The 14,206-nt window shown below is 53.5% G+C and overlaps 2 protein-coding genes across 8 annotated transcripts in view; one reads left to right on the forward strand and one right to left on the reverse strand.

The window, feature by feature from the left end:
- Positions 1-7,072, forward strand: part of Med15 (mediator complex subunit 15) — a 63,802-nt gene extending 56,730 nt beyond the window's left edge. For 5 of the 7 annotated variants that reach the window (XM_027413169.1, XM_027413172.1, XM_027413174.1 and 2 more), the window contains 9 exons: positions 2,685-2,812; positions 2,916-3,043; positions 3,207-3,341; positions 3,410-3,473; positions 4,331-4,397; positions 4,713-4,873; positions 4,961-5,127; positions 5,539-5,637; positions 6,141-7,072. In XM_027413169.1, coding sequence (XP_027268970.1) covers positions 2,685-2,812; positions 2,916-3,043; positions 3,207-3,341; positions 3,410-3,473; positions 4,331-4,397; positions 4,713-4,873; positions 4,961-5,127; positions 5,539-5,637; positions 6,141-6,277 — 1,086 coding nt within the window. In that variant the 3' untranslated portion in view covers positions 6,278-7,072. Of the gene's footprint in view, positions 1-2,684; positions 2,813-2,915; positions 3,044-3,206; positions 3,342-3,409; positions 3,474-4,330; positions 4,398-4,712; positions 4,874-4,960; positions 5,128-5,538; positions 5,642-6,140 lie in introns of all 7 variants that reach the window. The other 2 variants (XM_027413175.1, XM_027413171.2) reach the window with 2 other exon arrangements.
- A 491-nt stretch (positions 7,073-7,563) lies between these two features.
- On the reverse strand, positions 7,564-12,492 carry Ccdc74b (coiled-coil domain containing 74B). The gene is made up of 8 exons (XM_027413176.2): positions 12,051-12,492; positions 11,262-11,306; positions 10,255-10,314; positions 9,466-9,631; positions 8,396-8,579; positions 8,235-8,314; positions 8,104-8,160; positions 7,564-7,925 (listed from the first exon to the last, which is right to left on the reverse strand). Exons 1-8 carry the CDS (start codon positions 12,400-12,402, stop codon positions 7,682-7,684), a joined length of 1,188 nt encoding a protein of 395 aa, XP_027268977.2. The 5' UTR covers positions 12,403-12,492; the 3' UTR covers positions 7,564-7,681.
- Positions 12,493-14,206: the final 1,714 nt, after the last annotated feature.

The following is a 14,206-nucleotide window of genomic DNA, read 5'->3' on the forward strand; positions in this document are numbered from 1 at the left end:
GAAAGGTGCCCTTGGTTTGTTTTCCTTCCTGTTAGAAATCCAGGCTTCCCGATAGAGGAGAGACCCTCATTTGTTTGTTTTGTTTTGTTTTGTTTTTCGAAACAGGGTTTCTCTGTGTAATAAACCTAGCTTTTCTGGAACTAGCTCTGTAGACTAGGCCTTCCTCTGCCTCCCAAGTGTTGGCATTATAGGCATGTGCCACCACCGGCAGGAGAGACCCTCTTGTCCCCAAAGGCATGTCCCTTTGGCTGGGTCCTGGGGTTTTCCCTATATTGGAGGCTTCTCTGTCTCCCATGCTCTCCTGATTATTGCTTCATTTCTTAGACTACAGCATCATGTCTTGGGACTGCTATGTCCTCAGCAAGGGCAAAGGGTGTCAAAGCATGTGTCCTGTGCCCAAGTTGGGTGTTAAGGTGGGACATGAACTGTGAGATTTCTTCCTACTACGTGGCCCTGTTCAGTCTTGTGTCCCTCTGAGTGCCTAACTGTCCCATGTAATATGCCTGAGCTTTAAACTGTGGCCAAGGACAACTGCTGCAGCCAGTATCAAGTGTGTAGGCAGTTGGCACAGAGAAAGAGAAGGGGTTCCAGGGTCTCTTGAGAACATGTGAGGGGCAATAACTCACTATAGCGAAGGCCTGTCCAACAGGGCAGGGCTTGGACCCCAGTCTTTTTTGTACCCTCTGTAGTCTGCATGGAACTGTATGTTTCTGGGTCTTTTGATAAGTTGATTCCAAGCAATTTTAATGATCTGTGTGACATGTGCCTCCTGTGTCCATGGATTCTGATGCATCCCGGCACCACAGGTGTGCTGGATGCTCATAAGAGACCCCACATTGTCCACCCAGCCCACCTCTGACCTCAAGTCAGGGTATATCTCTGCTCAGAGGAAGGCTGGGGTGACTGCCCAGCAGCCTGATGCCTGAATTTGCTCTCCTGCTCCCCACTGTGCAGGGCTTTCTTGGTCACAGCATGATAGCATTGTCTGGGACACTTTTTTATTTTTAGATTTTATTTTTAATTATGTGTTTATGTTTGTGTGTGTATCTATGTGGAGGTTTGTACATGTGAGGGCAGTGCCCACAGAAACCAGAAGGCGGCACTGGGTCCTCTGGAGCTGGAATTTTATAGGTGGGTGTGAGCTGCTCCAGGTGGGTTCTAGGAACTAAACTTGGGTCTGTGAGCTTAGTCAGTAGTTCAGAGATGGCTGAACAGGCTGTCATGCCAGGACCCATGTCGTCCTTGGCCTGGCCAGTGTGGGTGGGGCGAGCAGGTGCGTGAAAGAATCATTTTCCTTGTTGAATCTGCACCTATTTCCAGTTGAGAAGTTAAGAACCTATTCATGGATAGTAATCTTTACCCAGCAGTCCCCATGATGTGGCAGAGATGGTGTGGGGGGATGTGGAGGTGTGGCCCCACATGGGCATCGGTGTCTAGTAAACTGGGAGAGGCAACTGGTTGACCTGGTCTGTGGAACTGGCTGGTCTGTAAGCCACGATACAGGCTGTGGAGTTGCTTGGTGCACAGTGATTGCCTGGGGTGTAAGAGGTGCTCCCTTGGATGCTTGGGGCCTTTCGAGTTGGTATGGCTCCAGGGTGTCCCAGGATCATAAGAGAACAATGGGCAGCATCTTACGCTTCTCTGCTGAAAAGTGGGGGTGTGTATATCCTGTTGCCTTTGCCTGGCTCTGTGATTTCTTCAGTTCTAGGAATTCTTAGATAAAAGTCAGTGGCCCTGGTGCTAGTGGTGGTACAGTCCACCCTATGTCTGTTGTTCAAATGTGCATTGTCAGTAGAGGCCAGCTACCTCTGTGAACAGAGCCAGGCCTCTGAAGCCATCCTTAGGTTCTCTGAGCCCAGGGAGCTCTGATACAAGTCACTCGTCCTTTCAAGTAGGCTCTGCCATGCTATCCAGAGGTGCTGTGGAGTCAGTAAGTACCACTTATAGATATGCATGTGGCTCCTTGGCCACCTCACCCCAGGTAAGATCAGGTGAGGCAGCAGTTTCTGCACACACAAGTCACTTCATCCAAGGCCATGTCCTTGGAGCTAGAGTCAGACTGGAAGACTCATGGTGGCATACAGGAAGACTGTCCATATAGGCTAGCCAAGGACAGTCTTTTTTGTTTCGGGTTTTTTTTTTTTTGTTTTGTTGTTTTGTTTTGTTTTGTTTTGTTTTTTTGGGGGGTTTTTCTAGCCAGGTTTTCTCTGTGGCTTTGGAGGCTGTCCTGGAACTAGCTCTTATAGACCAGGCTGGTCTCGAACTCACAGAGATCCGCCTGCCTCTGCCTCCCAAGTGCTGGGATTAAAGGCGTGCGCCACCACCACCTGGCAAGGACAGTCTTTACTAACCCTTAATGAAGTGTTTCCGAGGCTATGCAGAATATGACAGAGCATAAGGCCTTCCTAGGTTCCCTCCTTACACATCAATACTTGAGAAGCAGGCCTTTACCACAGCTATCCCAGTCCAGAAACCTGAAATCCTCATGTCCCCCTCCCCCGCCAAGGACCGAGGCTGTCCACCTGGCCTTCCTCCAGCCCTTGGATACCAGGTGCTATGTGCACCCAGAGGCCAGGCTTTTGCCTGGGTGTGTAGCATCTTGAAGAGAAAAAGGGGTGGATAAGACAGAAGGTGGGGCAGGGTGTGTGTGTAGCGTGGAGCTAGCTAAATCTCCTCACTTCCAGGTCAGCCAAAGCAGCCTCACCATGCTGTCTTCACCATCACCGGGCCAGCAGGTGCAGACCCCACAGTCGATGCCCCCTCCCCCACAGCCATCCCCACAACCTGGCTCACAACCCAACTCCAATGTCAGGTAGGCTGCTGGGGATGCACACAGCCCCCTCCTCCCTCTGCTCCAACCTCAGAGCTGGCATGGTGTTCTGGGCTCAGACCTGTTTTTATTCACCTGGCTGCAGCTCCGGCCCCGCCCCATCCCCCAGCAGCTTCCTGCCTAGTCCCTCACCGCAGCCTTCTCAGAGCCCAGTGACAGCACGTACCCCGCAGAATTTCAGTGTCCCCTCTCCTGGACCTTTAAACACCCCTGGTAAGTTGGGCCTGGGCTGTTTGGACAGCTCTACAAGGTGCCTAATGCCCCTTCCCCTCCCAAGGTCTCAAACTGTGTAAAGGGCTCATGGGACCCTCGGACCTGTTGTGACACCTGCCCCACAGGTTGTAGCCATCCATCTTACCTCTCCTGTCTTCTCCAGTAAACCCCAGCTCTGTCATGAGCCCAGCTGGCTCCAGCCAGGCGGAAGAGCAGCAGTACCTGGATAAGCTGAAGCAGTTGTCCAAGTACATCGAGCCCCTGAGACGCATGATCAACAAGATCGACAAGAATGAAGGTAGGCTGGCCCAGACTAGGGCAGGGCGGGGCTTCCAGGGCCTGCTTCTTAGTGTCCCTCTCTCCCAGACAGAAAAAAGGACCTGAGTAAGATGAAGAGCCTGCTGGACATCCTCACTGACCCCTCTAAGCGGTGAGCACTGCTCTAGGGCCCTGGGCAGGACTGTGCTATACCGCTATACTGCCATACTGCTCACAGACAGTCCCCAAGACTTGGTGACAAGGTGGCTTTAACAAAGGGTCCGGCAGCTCTTTGGCCCATACATGAAATACAGACGGCTTCACAAGTAGGTGTGTGCCAAAACTTCAACCCTGCCTGCACCATCCAGCACCTACCCCTCAACCCTGTTCAAGGCTTCTTGGGCCTCACATTTCCACCTGTCACTGTCAGACCATAGTTCATGGGCCACTATAGTCCTGGCTTGTAGTGGCCCCACCTTTAACTACCTATGACTGGCTAGCTGAGTCTGCCTTTGAGCTCTCCCTGACTTGCCAGTGACCTTTGGCAGACAGCTGTGTCTCGCTTACCCCATGGGCTGTAGGCCCAGCTGCAGCCATGTGCACAAGTTATAAAGATGAACACTGGCTGCCAGGCTTCCAGCTTCTGCCTACCAGCCACAGGGTGTTAACACCAATGTTCAGGACTGTGTGCATGGGTGTATCTCCACACCCACTGAAGTGTCACAGCTCAGCTCACCTTAGACTCTGCTATCCTTCAGGAGGGTCCTCCCAGCTGTCTGTCAGTCACTGCTGGGTGGGCCTGTTGGAGCAACACAGTCCTCCAGAGCCAAGATGGGCCCAGAGCTGGCCTGGGTGAGATTGAGACCCGACTTGCTGGGTCTGTTCTGGAAGAAGCTAGTGGGCTGGGACTCCTGTGATGGTTTCCAGTGGCCAAGACCCCAGAGGCTGCCTGGATGATGATAGGAACTAGCACCCAAGGATCACCTGGTCTAGCCCTTCAGCAGTGTCAGATCATGTGCCTCTCCTTAGGTGTCCCCTGAAAACCCTGCAGAAGTGTGAGATTGCCCTGGAGAAACTCAAGAATGACATGGCAGTGGTGAGTGGAGCCCAGGACCCTCCCTGTGGAAGGAGTTAGCGCTGTCAAGGACAGAACCTGACCTGGAAATGCTCCCTAAGGGAGCGAGAAGGGAAGAAGTCACAGCCCCCAGTCCTGTGTCTGCCAGCTCTGTTCGGGGTGAGGGTACTGGGGTGGGAGTGAGGCTGCAAGGTTGGAGATAGGTTCAGAGTCAGCCATCATTGTTTGCACTCCATCAGGGTGGGGGCTGTTGAGGACCCTGGGGTCTGGAAGACCCCTCAGAATGATGAGGCCTTGAGCCTAGGACACTGACCTTGTCTCCCATCTTGTCTCTAGCCCACACCCCCACCACCACCAGTTCTCCCAACCAAACAGCAGGACTTGTGCCAGCCACTCCTAGATGCAGTCCTGGCTAACATCCGTTCGCCTGTCTTCAACCATTCCCTGTACCGCACATTCGTGCCAGCTATGATGGCCATCCATGGCCCACCTATCGTGTATGTACACCCAGGTTGGGCCTAGTGATAAGCAGCCGGCCAGAGGTTGTGTGACATCTGCATAATCACTTTAGTCCCCTCCTCCAGGTCCCCAGTGGTGTGTTCCCGGAAGCGCAGGTTTGAGGAGGATGAGCGGCAGAGCATTCCCAATGTGCTGCAAGGTGAAGTAGCCAGGTTGGACCCCAAGTTCCTGGTGAACTTGGACCCTTCTCACTGTAGCAACAACGGCACTGTCCACCTGATCTGCAAGCTGGGTGAGTGTCTGGGGACGGGGTGAGTGCTTACCATCCATGCTGGAGGCCAATCACCAGGGCCTTCAAGCCGCACACTTGCAGACTGCCCTGTGCTTCCATGGCCTGCCACACTGCTGCTCTAGCCTCACTTTTCATTCCCTGACCCAACTCCTCAGATCCTCCAGCCCCTAAGTCACAAAGGTAGCTGTGGTTGCTAGAGGCCCTGGGGAAACAGCTGGCAGGATCCTGTCTGCACAGGTGCTTCCTGGCTTTAGAGCCTGAGAATCTTTAGAGCCTCTGGGTCTGCAGCAGGCTTCAGTGGAACCCTGTGGAGAACAGAGAGCCCTTTCAGGAGCAGGCTGAGCTGGGCAGGGTTGTGTTAGTGTTTGCCAGGCTTTTGGCCAGGTCATATGTGCAGTTTTTGTGTCACAGATGACAAGGACCTCCCTAGTGTGCCACCACTGGAGATCAGTGTGCCTGCTGACTACCCTGCTCAGAGCCCAATGTGGATCGACCATCAGTGGCAGTACGGTGGGTGAACCTAGAGAAACCATCTGGAGACCCAAGGCAGGCAGGGGTCGTCTCTGGGTATTCAGTGTCCCTATACAGCAGAAAGATGCTTCCCATCTCCCCAGTGGGCAGGGTAGGCTCACAGCAGTTGCCTGGAGATAGAAGAGCCACTGTGTCCTTTACTGTCCCTTGTAGAGTTCCAGGGTACCTGTCAAGTGGGGGAGGGCAGTCAAGTTCATGATACTCCTTTGGAGCTCTACAAGGTGACCCAGGGCCACCAGCATGAGCTCATGCAGCTCCATCTGTGTGATAGGGCTCCAAGGAGAGCCCCTTGGGTGGGAACAGTACCCCATACGACATACGAATTCCAGTTTTTAACTGAAAGTGTGACTTGAAGATCCCACCACCATGGAGCGCTGGGGACTAAGGAATGGTGCTCCTTCCCAGAAGTGGGGCAAGAGCTGACTCGGGCGGTGGCTGCCTCACCAGGCTTGGCCCTCACAGCTCCCGCTGCTGTGTTACAGATGCCAACCCCTTTCTGCAGTCAGTGCACCAGTGCATGACCTCCAGGCTGCTGCAGCTCCCTGACAAGCACTCAGTCACAGCCCTGCTCAACACCTGGGCCCAGAGCATCCACCAGGCCTGCCTCTCAGCCGCCTAGCGAACCTGAACTTCTGGCTACAGATTTTACACCACCTACCAGACGTTACTAAGCATTGGCTTCTTCGAGGGCCTGGGTTAGGTTAGCTTTCCTGCTTTTACTTTCTGTCTTGGGGGCCTGCCACATGTTCCCCATGCTTTGTGCAGTATTGGCCAGATAGCTGTGGAGCTGACTGCATGAGGGCCTACGGTGTTCCCAGGAAGGTTTTCCATGGTTTCTTCCAGAAGTCAGGCCCCACACTTCCTACAGCCATGCTTCCTACAGCCCTTCTGGACTTCATGTACACTCAGTAGCATGAGAACTCAGGTCCATCTAAGCGTCTCTGTGTCACAGTACCATTGTACTTGTGTCTGGAGAATGGAGGACATAGGAAACCCTCACTAGACACAGTTCCCCAGCCACAGGCATGTGGACACATCACAGGAATACTTCTGCATCGAGGGCACAGGTTTCAGTTTGAAGGAAAGGCCAGTGAGGCAGCAGCAGGTTCTCTGCTGCTAGCAGGACTTCCCCAGAGTGCTGTTGGGAGGAGGGCCAGCTGGGGTGGGTAGGGGCTGTCCCTGTGTTAGTGCTATGAGACATGACTGTCATTGGGACCCACAGCCTCAGAACACCATATTCTTACTCTCTCCACCACCAGGAGTACGGGCTTCCTTCAGAGTGCTGTGGCCGTAAGGCACCTGCCACACTGGGCAGCAATGGGTAGAGCTCTGATGAAAAATTTCCCTTTTTATATGTGCACTACTCTGTCATATGATTCTTATAATAAATTTATTATTCCTGTGTTTGTCAGGAGTTGGCTGCATTTACCTTTTTGTGAGTCTGGGCCCACTGTTATGGTGCTGTCTGTCGTGGGAGACTGGGCTTGATCCACTTGCTGACATTGTATCCTGATTCAGGCCCCGGGCTTGGTCCAGTTCTACTGAGGTTAATACAGGGAGTGGCAGTGGTGCTGTGAGGTCTGTGCTGCTGGGCAGGAGTAGGCATAAGTTGACCTCTTCTGGGTTGCAGCAGCTGCTCTGGGTTAGTGTGACCTGGAGAGGACAGTTCTCCCTCAGCTGTTGTCCTGGGATCCCCCAAACAGCTCAGTGCAGCCTGATTGTTGTCCAGGCAGTTCAGGACAGTGTCTTATTTGAGAAGTGATGCCTTCAGGCCAGTCCAGTAATGAAGCCAACTGGCTCCAGAATGCCATTGAGACTGCTGGTGCACCTGGCTGCCTAGAGAGGGCACTTCCAGAGCAGGAGGGATACCTGGCAACTGTGAGGAAGGAGGCTTAGGACTTGGAGAAACAATTTTTATTTTCATTCAACAGGTGAATAACATTTTATAATGTGCTTTTGCATAAATGCAGTAGTAAAATAATAGAGAAAATAGACAGTTTCCTCAGTTCTGAATGCAAGTACTTTATCTATCATGGGTTCTGTCTGCCTTGGAATTTCGTGTGGCTGAAAAATAGGGTTGTTGTGAACCACCATCGAGAGAGGACGGCCGGACTCCGGGGCGCCGGCTCAGCAGCACGGAGCGGTGCAAGCGCCGACTCTGCACCACTTGCAGCCTCTTCTGCCGCTCAGCAAAGTTGTTTTTCAGGCTTTGTTTGAGTGCAGGCAAGATGGCCCGCTCTGCTGCAGGCATTGGGCTCAGAATTAGGCTGGGTGGAGGAAAGGACAGTCATGACAAGCAGCCGCCAGCTGCCTCAAGGGTGCCCTGGAATTAATGGCTGTGCTGGGAGCAGGGCCTGCCTGGCTTTACTCTGGACACCCTACCCTCCTGTCCCTTGCAGCATCAAACTGGGGGTACCCACTCCACTCCCTGTGCCTGGGACTCACCACTTCTTAGAGAGGCCCTTGGCAGTGACCTTGGGGAACTGCGTGGACTCCTGGTCCCTGGGAAAGGAAGTTAGCCATGAGGCCCACACCTCCTCTGGGCTGGGGCAGGGTGCCGGGCACAAGGCACTCACTTTGGAGAGCCCAGCCCAGCCTCCTCGGCTGCAGCTTTGGGCCTTTGGGTCCCTTCCAGGAGTGACTTGAGGTGCTGTAGCTGAAAGGCAGGGGAAGACATGGTGGGTACAGTGTCCTGTGCCACTGGCATTAAGGGTCACATGCCTGCCCAGGGCCTCACCTCCTGGGCCTGCAGGAGGTTGGCGTTCCACAGCTGACGGATGACCACCTCACACTGCTGCACTGTGGTGGGCTTGCGCAGGTGCGGGGGCAGGCTCAGTAAGGGGACCATCCCTGTCCCTTGCCGGCCATGGCTGCCCCCCACCAATGTGGCCCCTGAATTAGAAGGCTCTGCATCCTCGTCTCTGAAACATTACAGCAGCCCAGAGGCGACCTGTGGGAATGAATGGTCTAGCCACCCACCCACAACCTCCCTGGGGCAGCACTCATGCCTGCCAGTGTGGATGAGGCCTATTTCCATGACCCACTAGCCAGGGTGCTCTGCAGCCAGCTTTGACCCAGGTCTGTCTCTTCTCCTGCTGTATTGAGGAGGCAACCAGCTGGCTGCCAGGTAACCCCACCCAGCATGCTTCTTGCCCAGAGTGGATCCAGGAGTTGGGGCTTCAGAGAAGTAGGCGCCTGACTTCTGGGGAAAGTGGGGTCGCAGAGCTTGGTCTTGCTCTGTACTGTTAGCTCGTGCCTCCCAAAGGCAGACTGATCAGACATGTGCCTGCTCCAGTCTTGTCAGGCCCAGGGATCCAACTCAAGTGTTCTTGGTAAAAACAAACTAATAACCAGGTGTGGTGGTACACACCTGTGGTCCTCATTCGTAGGAGGCAGAGGCAGGTAAAGAAAGGCCTGCAGAGTACGTTCCAGGCCAGCCAGGACTGTACATCAAGACCCAGGTCCCCCATCCCACCCCCCTCCCAGCAAACTAATTAGGAGGCCACATCACATTTTTTTTCTCTTCTCTGAGAAAACAGTAATTTAGGGGTTTCCACTGGTCCCCTGTAGATGAGGTCAGCCAGGGGTCTTGGCAGGACCCCCCACCCCAGGGGAGAGAAGAAAATAGTGTCCAGTAGATGGACAGCAACCCGACAACTGGCTGCTCCCTGGAGCCTATTTTCATCATAATGGAGTCAGGTCTGTGGAGACAAGGTAGCCTGCTGGTCCCAAGGGGAAACCTAGTTAAGGGTAAGCTTGGGGCCCTTGGGGTGCAGGGCTGGTTCTCAGGTGCAAAGCAGGCCTTACTTGGCCTGTCCCTGTGCCCCCAGGGCTCTGTCCAGCTTGCTGCTGTGGAACAGGGCAGCACTGCTGAGTGACTGTTCTTCCAGGTCTGTCTTTTGGAGGGCGTCAGACTTCAGCTCTTGCTTCTTGAAGGAGGTGGGCTGGGGCCTGGTCTTGCCTTGAGAGTTGGCTGCAAAGCACACCAACAGGGCCATCATAAAGGGCCTTGGAAGCCACAGACCTATTCTCTAGGCTCAAACAATGTACCCAAGAGGCCCTCTGCTGTCCTGAAGAGAGAGAAACTCTCCAGAGGGCTACAGAGAGTGAAGCCTGTGGTGGTGCCTGCTGAACGTGCCAGAAAAATCAGTGGTGGATGCTGGCTTCTTTTGGGTAGAAGAAACTGTAGAGGCCTGGGATCTGGCGTGTATGTGTTTATTTTCCAAAGCCTGCTAGTCAGCTGGGGCTGCTTCTAGTGAAGGCATCTAGCCTCCTCTAGGAGGTGAATGGAAGGACAGCCTGGGCAGGGGGTCAGGGCTGTGGGTGGAGCGGCATACCCTCCTCCCACAAGGAAATGGGCTGGGGACTTATTGCTTGAGTTCCTCTGTAAATGATACAACTACTCACTACCCTACCTGTGTGGGCCTGCTACATCATCTGGCTGTACCACACTGACAGCCAGACCTCCCCTCAAGGGCTCCTGGCCCACAGTCCCCTTTCTGGTTGTTTCTGTACACAGGATATTGGGACTGCCCCCCTTTACCACAGAGAAGGGTTTTCAACTCTAGGCTGCCCCAGTCTGGGTCCCTTGCTCACTGGATGCTGTGGAGTTGGTGGTGGACTTGTTGGAGTGAAGGCTGGATGTAGAGACGCTGCCTGTGGAGGGAAATGCAGGGCTCAGCCTGAGAGGAAACTGACCCTTCATGCTCAAGCAGGGCCTCCCCAAGCCTGGCAAGGCTGTGTTCCACATTACCTTACGGTAGCTACACACCTAGATGAGCCCCCACAGGAGCAGTTACCTCTGGAAAGGCTTCTGCAGGGGCCAGCTGCAAAGCAGAGGACCTGTGACCAAAGGAGCAGCTGGCCCTGAGGCAGGTCCTGGACCAAGCACAGCCTCCACTCCCACCTCTACGTCCTGACAGGGCCACCAGGAACTTCACTGGTGGGGCCACCAACTTGGGCTGCAGTGGGCTCAAACAGTATGCCAACTCATGCTGCTGTGCTGGAGAAGAGCCCTCCCACCACTGCTCTCTGCATGTCTTCATGAAGAGCAAGCCTGGGCATGCCAGGATTGGAATATTTCCAAGCAAACATCTTTAACAATCAGATCACCAGATGACCTGAAAGCTTACTAGAGAAGAGAACCTTGGAACTCAATTGATGTGCCCTTGGGCTGTGCTGTTGGAGGACCGACAAGATGAAGCCACTATGGGCAAGTGGAAGGTTCTCAGATCCCTAAGGTTGCTGTGGAGATGGCAGGAAGGAGTCCCCAAAGTGACAATCACCTCACTGTGGTGATGGCACCACAGCTGCCATCAACTTCCCAGAGTAATGAGGTCCAGGGGATGGAGGCTGCCACAGCCACTCCTATTTCAGGAGTTCTGCTCAGCAGAGAGAGGGTCTGCAGCCTCCCTACTGTTCCTACTATACAGACCTCATCATGCTTTTGGTGCTGAGAGCAAGCAAGCCAGCTGTGGCTGGGGAAAGTGGCATGTGTCCAAATGCCCAGAACTGGTCCCCCCCTGAGTTAGCATGCAGGGCTTGGTGTTGCCACATGAGCACGAGTGCTAAGTGGTAGCTCCCAGCAAGCAGCTGAGTCCTACCTTTTTTCTGAGGCTTCTCATTCATGATTAGCTTGTAGTGGAGTTCTGAAAGCAAGTAAATACTCATTATCACACCTAAAATCTACAGCCACTCGAAACAGAAATGTGGCCTCTTTCCATGGGTCCCACCAGCTTTTTCCACCAAGCCTTGACCTCAGGCACCTCAGGTCAGAAATGCCTCTGGCTGATCCCTGTCATCCCCAACAAGGAGCCTATCCACTGGGCCAGTCAGGGACAGGAGCCCCTAGCAATGGGTTAGTGGGGTGTGACATTCAGACACAGGGAGAACCTCAGGAAAGCATCAAAAGAGGGTCCTACTGTAGTAAGGTGCCCAGAGAGGATCTTCGGCATTCCAGGAAGAGAGCACAGGCCCTGGGTGGGAAGAAGCTGAGGAGCGCTAGCTAAGGTGTGAGGCAGACTGAGGAGCCCGTTCATGTCACACAGAGGCCTGAAGTTCTGAGAGGTGGAAGGGATGTAGGGCAGTATCCAAGCAATCCCTGCCTATGATCTTTATGCTATTAGTTGGTGACCATTTACTTGCACTTGCTTTGCTGTTTAACTTCCGCAACGGTTTTAGAAAAACGAGGTGGGCCATACCCTGCTCTGGGCAGAGTGCACAAGAGGGTCAGCGTCTGTCTGGGCTGGTGGGCACAAAAGGACCACACGAGGACCAAGCCTGTCGGCGGGCTCTACTAAAGAGAAGCCGCCCACGTTCTTCTCCAAGACTGTTCAGAGTTGATGGCCGTGGCCTTAGCGCTGTAAATGCCGGGCCAGCACCCAGGGGCTCACCCTTGTTCTCCCGCTTCAGGTGCTCTATCTCCTCGTGGAGTTTGACCAGCGTCTCCGAGTGCTGCTGCTGTAGAAACTGCAGACTCTTCTCCAGGTCCAGGATCCGCTTCTGTGCCTCGTTGATCCCGAGCGGAGCCGGCGGCGGCCCCGCGTGCTGCAGGCCGACTGGAGGGCGCGGGCGTGGGCGGGCCGCAGTCCGGGAGCCTGGGGTTGCAGAGCTGAGGGGCCGCGCCCCGGCCGCCACCCCCGCCCCGCTCATGAAGGCGCTGCGGCCGCGCTCAGTACCCGCTGCGGGAGCCTGGCGCCAGGTCGCCATGGGAACGGGCGCGCCGGAGAGGGCGGGGCGCGCCATGGGGCGGGGCCTGCGGCTGCGTTCCGCCCGAAGGAACGCTCTCGACTCTTGAACCAGTCAGAACCGCCCACCTTTACAGCTTGTTTGCGGGTGCCTGTGGCCACCAGCGCTCTACATCGGGTCTCACTCCCCACCTTTAGCTTTTGAGCTGCGCTCTCTCTTCGTTGCTAGCTGGGCAGGCCCGCGAACCCCAGGATCCTCCCATCTCCCTGCCGCCCTGTGCTAAGATCCCGGGTGTACTACCGAATTTAGGTCCTCATACTTGGGCAGCAATCACTATACCTACTTTTGAACAGGGTCTCGCTCTGTAATGCAAGCTAGTCTGGAACGGTGATTATAGGTGTGTGCCACAGCACTGCTTTTTTTAAAGTCGGTCTTAGTCTCTCACTTTGTTTTAAAGTTTGCTTCTTAAACACATAGCAATAGCTTAAAAAGAGGGAATCCTTGTTGATATTAAGCAGAAAGAAAAAAAAAAAAGCTGTCTGAACACATACAGGAGAGACATCTAAAGAACAGGAGGACCTTTTATCCCAAAGCTTAGGAGGCAGGCAGGTGGATCTTTGTGAGTTTGAGGTCAGCCTGCCCTACAAAGCGAAATCCAGTCTTCAAAACAAATAAAAAAGACCATTTCAAACTGATCATGGAAACTAATATCTATAATCCTAGCCTTAGGATACATATCGAGTTTCATCATAGGCTACAGTGAGATCCTATTTAGAAAAGCAAAACAGGGAGATGGTTATAGTCCATCATGCAAAAGCCAAGACAGGAACTCAAGGCAGGACCCTGAAGCAGAAACCAATGAAGTAACACTGCTAGCTGGTCCCTCCCAGGCCCACCTGTCTAGAGATGGTACCACCCACAGCAGGCTAGGCCTACGTTAACAGTCAAGAAAAGGTTCCACCGGTTCAAGTTTGCTTTCCCTGGGTGTACCAAGTTGACAACTAAAGCTGTGACAGCAGGCAAGGACTTGCTGGGAAGCCTGACAGAGTTAAATTCCTCAAACCCACAAGATAGGAATGCTCACTCCACTCCTTCAACTTCTACTCTGACCTCTACACATACACCATGGAACATATATGCATTCAATCCATTCTTTTTCAGCATAAGTAAGTGTAAAAAAAATTAACTCTGGGGCAGGTGGAGGGGTAGTCATGGTAAATATGACCAATATATCGTATATATTATGAAACTGTCAGAGTAAAAAAAAAAATTAAAAGGATTCACTCCATAAATATTGATAGACTAGGCAGTGGTGATGCATTCCTTTAACCCCAGCGCTTAGGAGGCAGAAGCAGGATCTCTGAATTCTGAGACCAGCCTGGTCTACAGAGTTCCAGGACAGCCAAGGCTACATAAAGAAACTGTCTCAACAACCCCCCTCCCCCCCAAAAAAACAAGACCCTGATAGTCAGGGTTATTGATAAGGGTAATCATTCAGAAGCTTTGACCAGGGGAATTGAGAACACTGGACCCTCAAATGGCAACATCTCCTCCCCGATGAGGGGTTGCACTGGGAAGATGCTGCCCTGGAGCTGCTAGGACTCTTCTGGGGGCTGAAGGGATGGCTCAGCAGTTGGTCAAGGGCACTGCATAAGACTGGGGTTTGGCCCCAGCACCTCCAACACCTCTCTGGTCCCCTCCAGTAATGCATGCATGTGATGCACACACTAGCAGCACTTTTTCAAATAAACATTCTTGAAAAAAAAAAAAAAAAAAAAAAAAAGCTTTTGGAAGCCAGAGGCGATGCTTGTTCCAGATGGGCAGGAGCCAGCTCTGAGACGTGGGGAGGGGAAAGGTCACA

The sequence above is a fragment of the Cricetulus griseus genome, chromosome 4, assembly GCF_003668045.3.
Source record: "Cricetulus griseus strain 17A/GY chromosome 4, alternate assembly CriGri-PICRH-1.0, whole genome shotgun sequence".
Lineage (NCBI taxonomy): Eukaryota > Metazoa > Chordata > Mammalia > Rodentia > Cricetidae > Cricetulus > Cricetulus griseus.

Coding starts and splice junctions, on each gene's coding strand:
- Ccdc74b (XM_027413176.2), bottom strand. CDS start 12,402: ATGGCGCGCCCCGCCCTCTCCGGCGCGCCCGTTCCCATGGCGACCTGG. Junction 10,315..11,261: donor TGAGAAGCCTCAGAAAAAAG/GTAGGACTCAGC, acceptor TTCCCTCCACAG/GCAGCGTCTCTACATCCAGC. Junction 8,315..8,395: donor ACCTCCTGCAGGCCCAGGAG/GTGAGGCCCTGG, acceptor CCTGCCTTTCAG/CTACAGCACCTCAAGTCACT.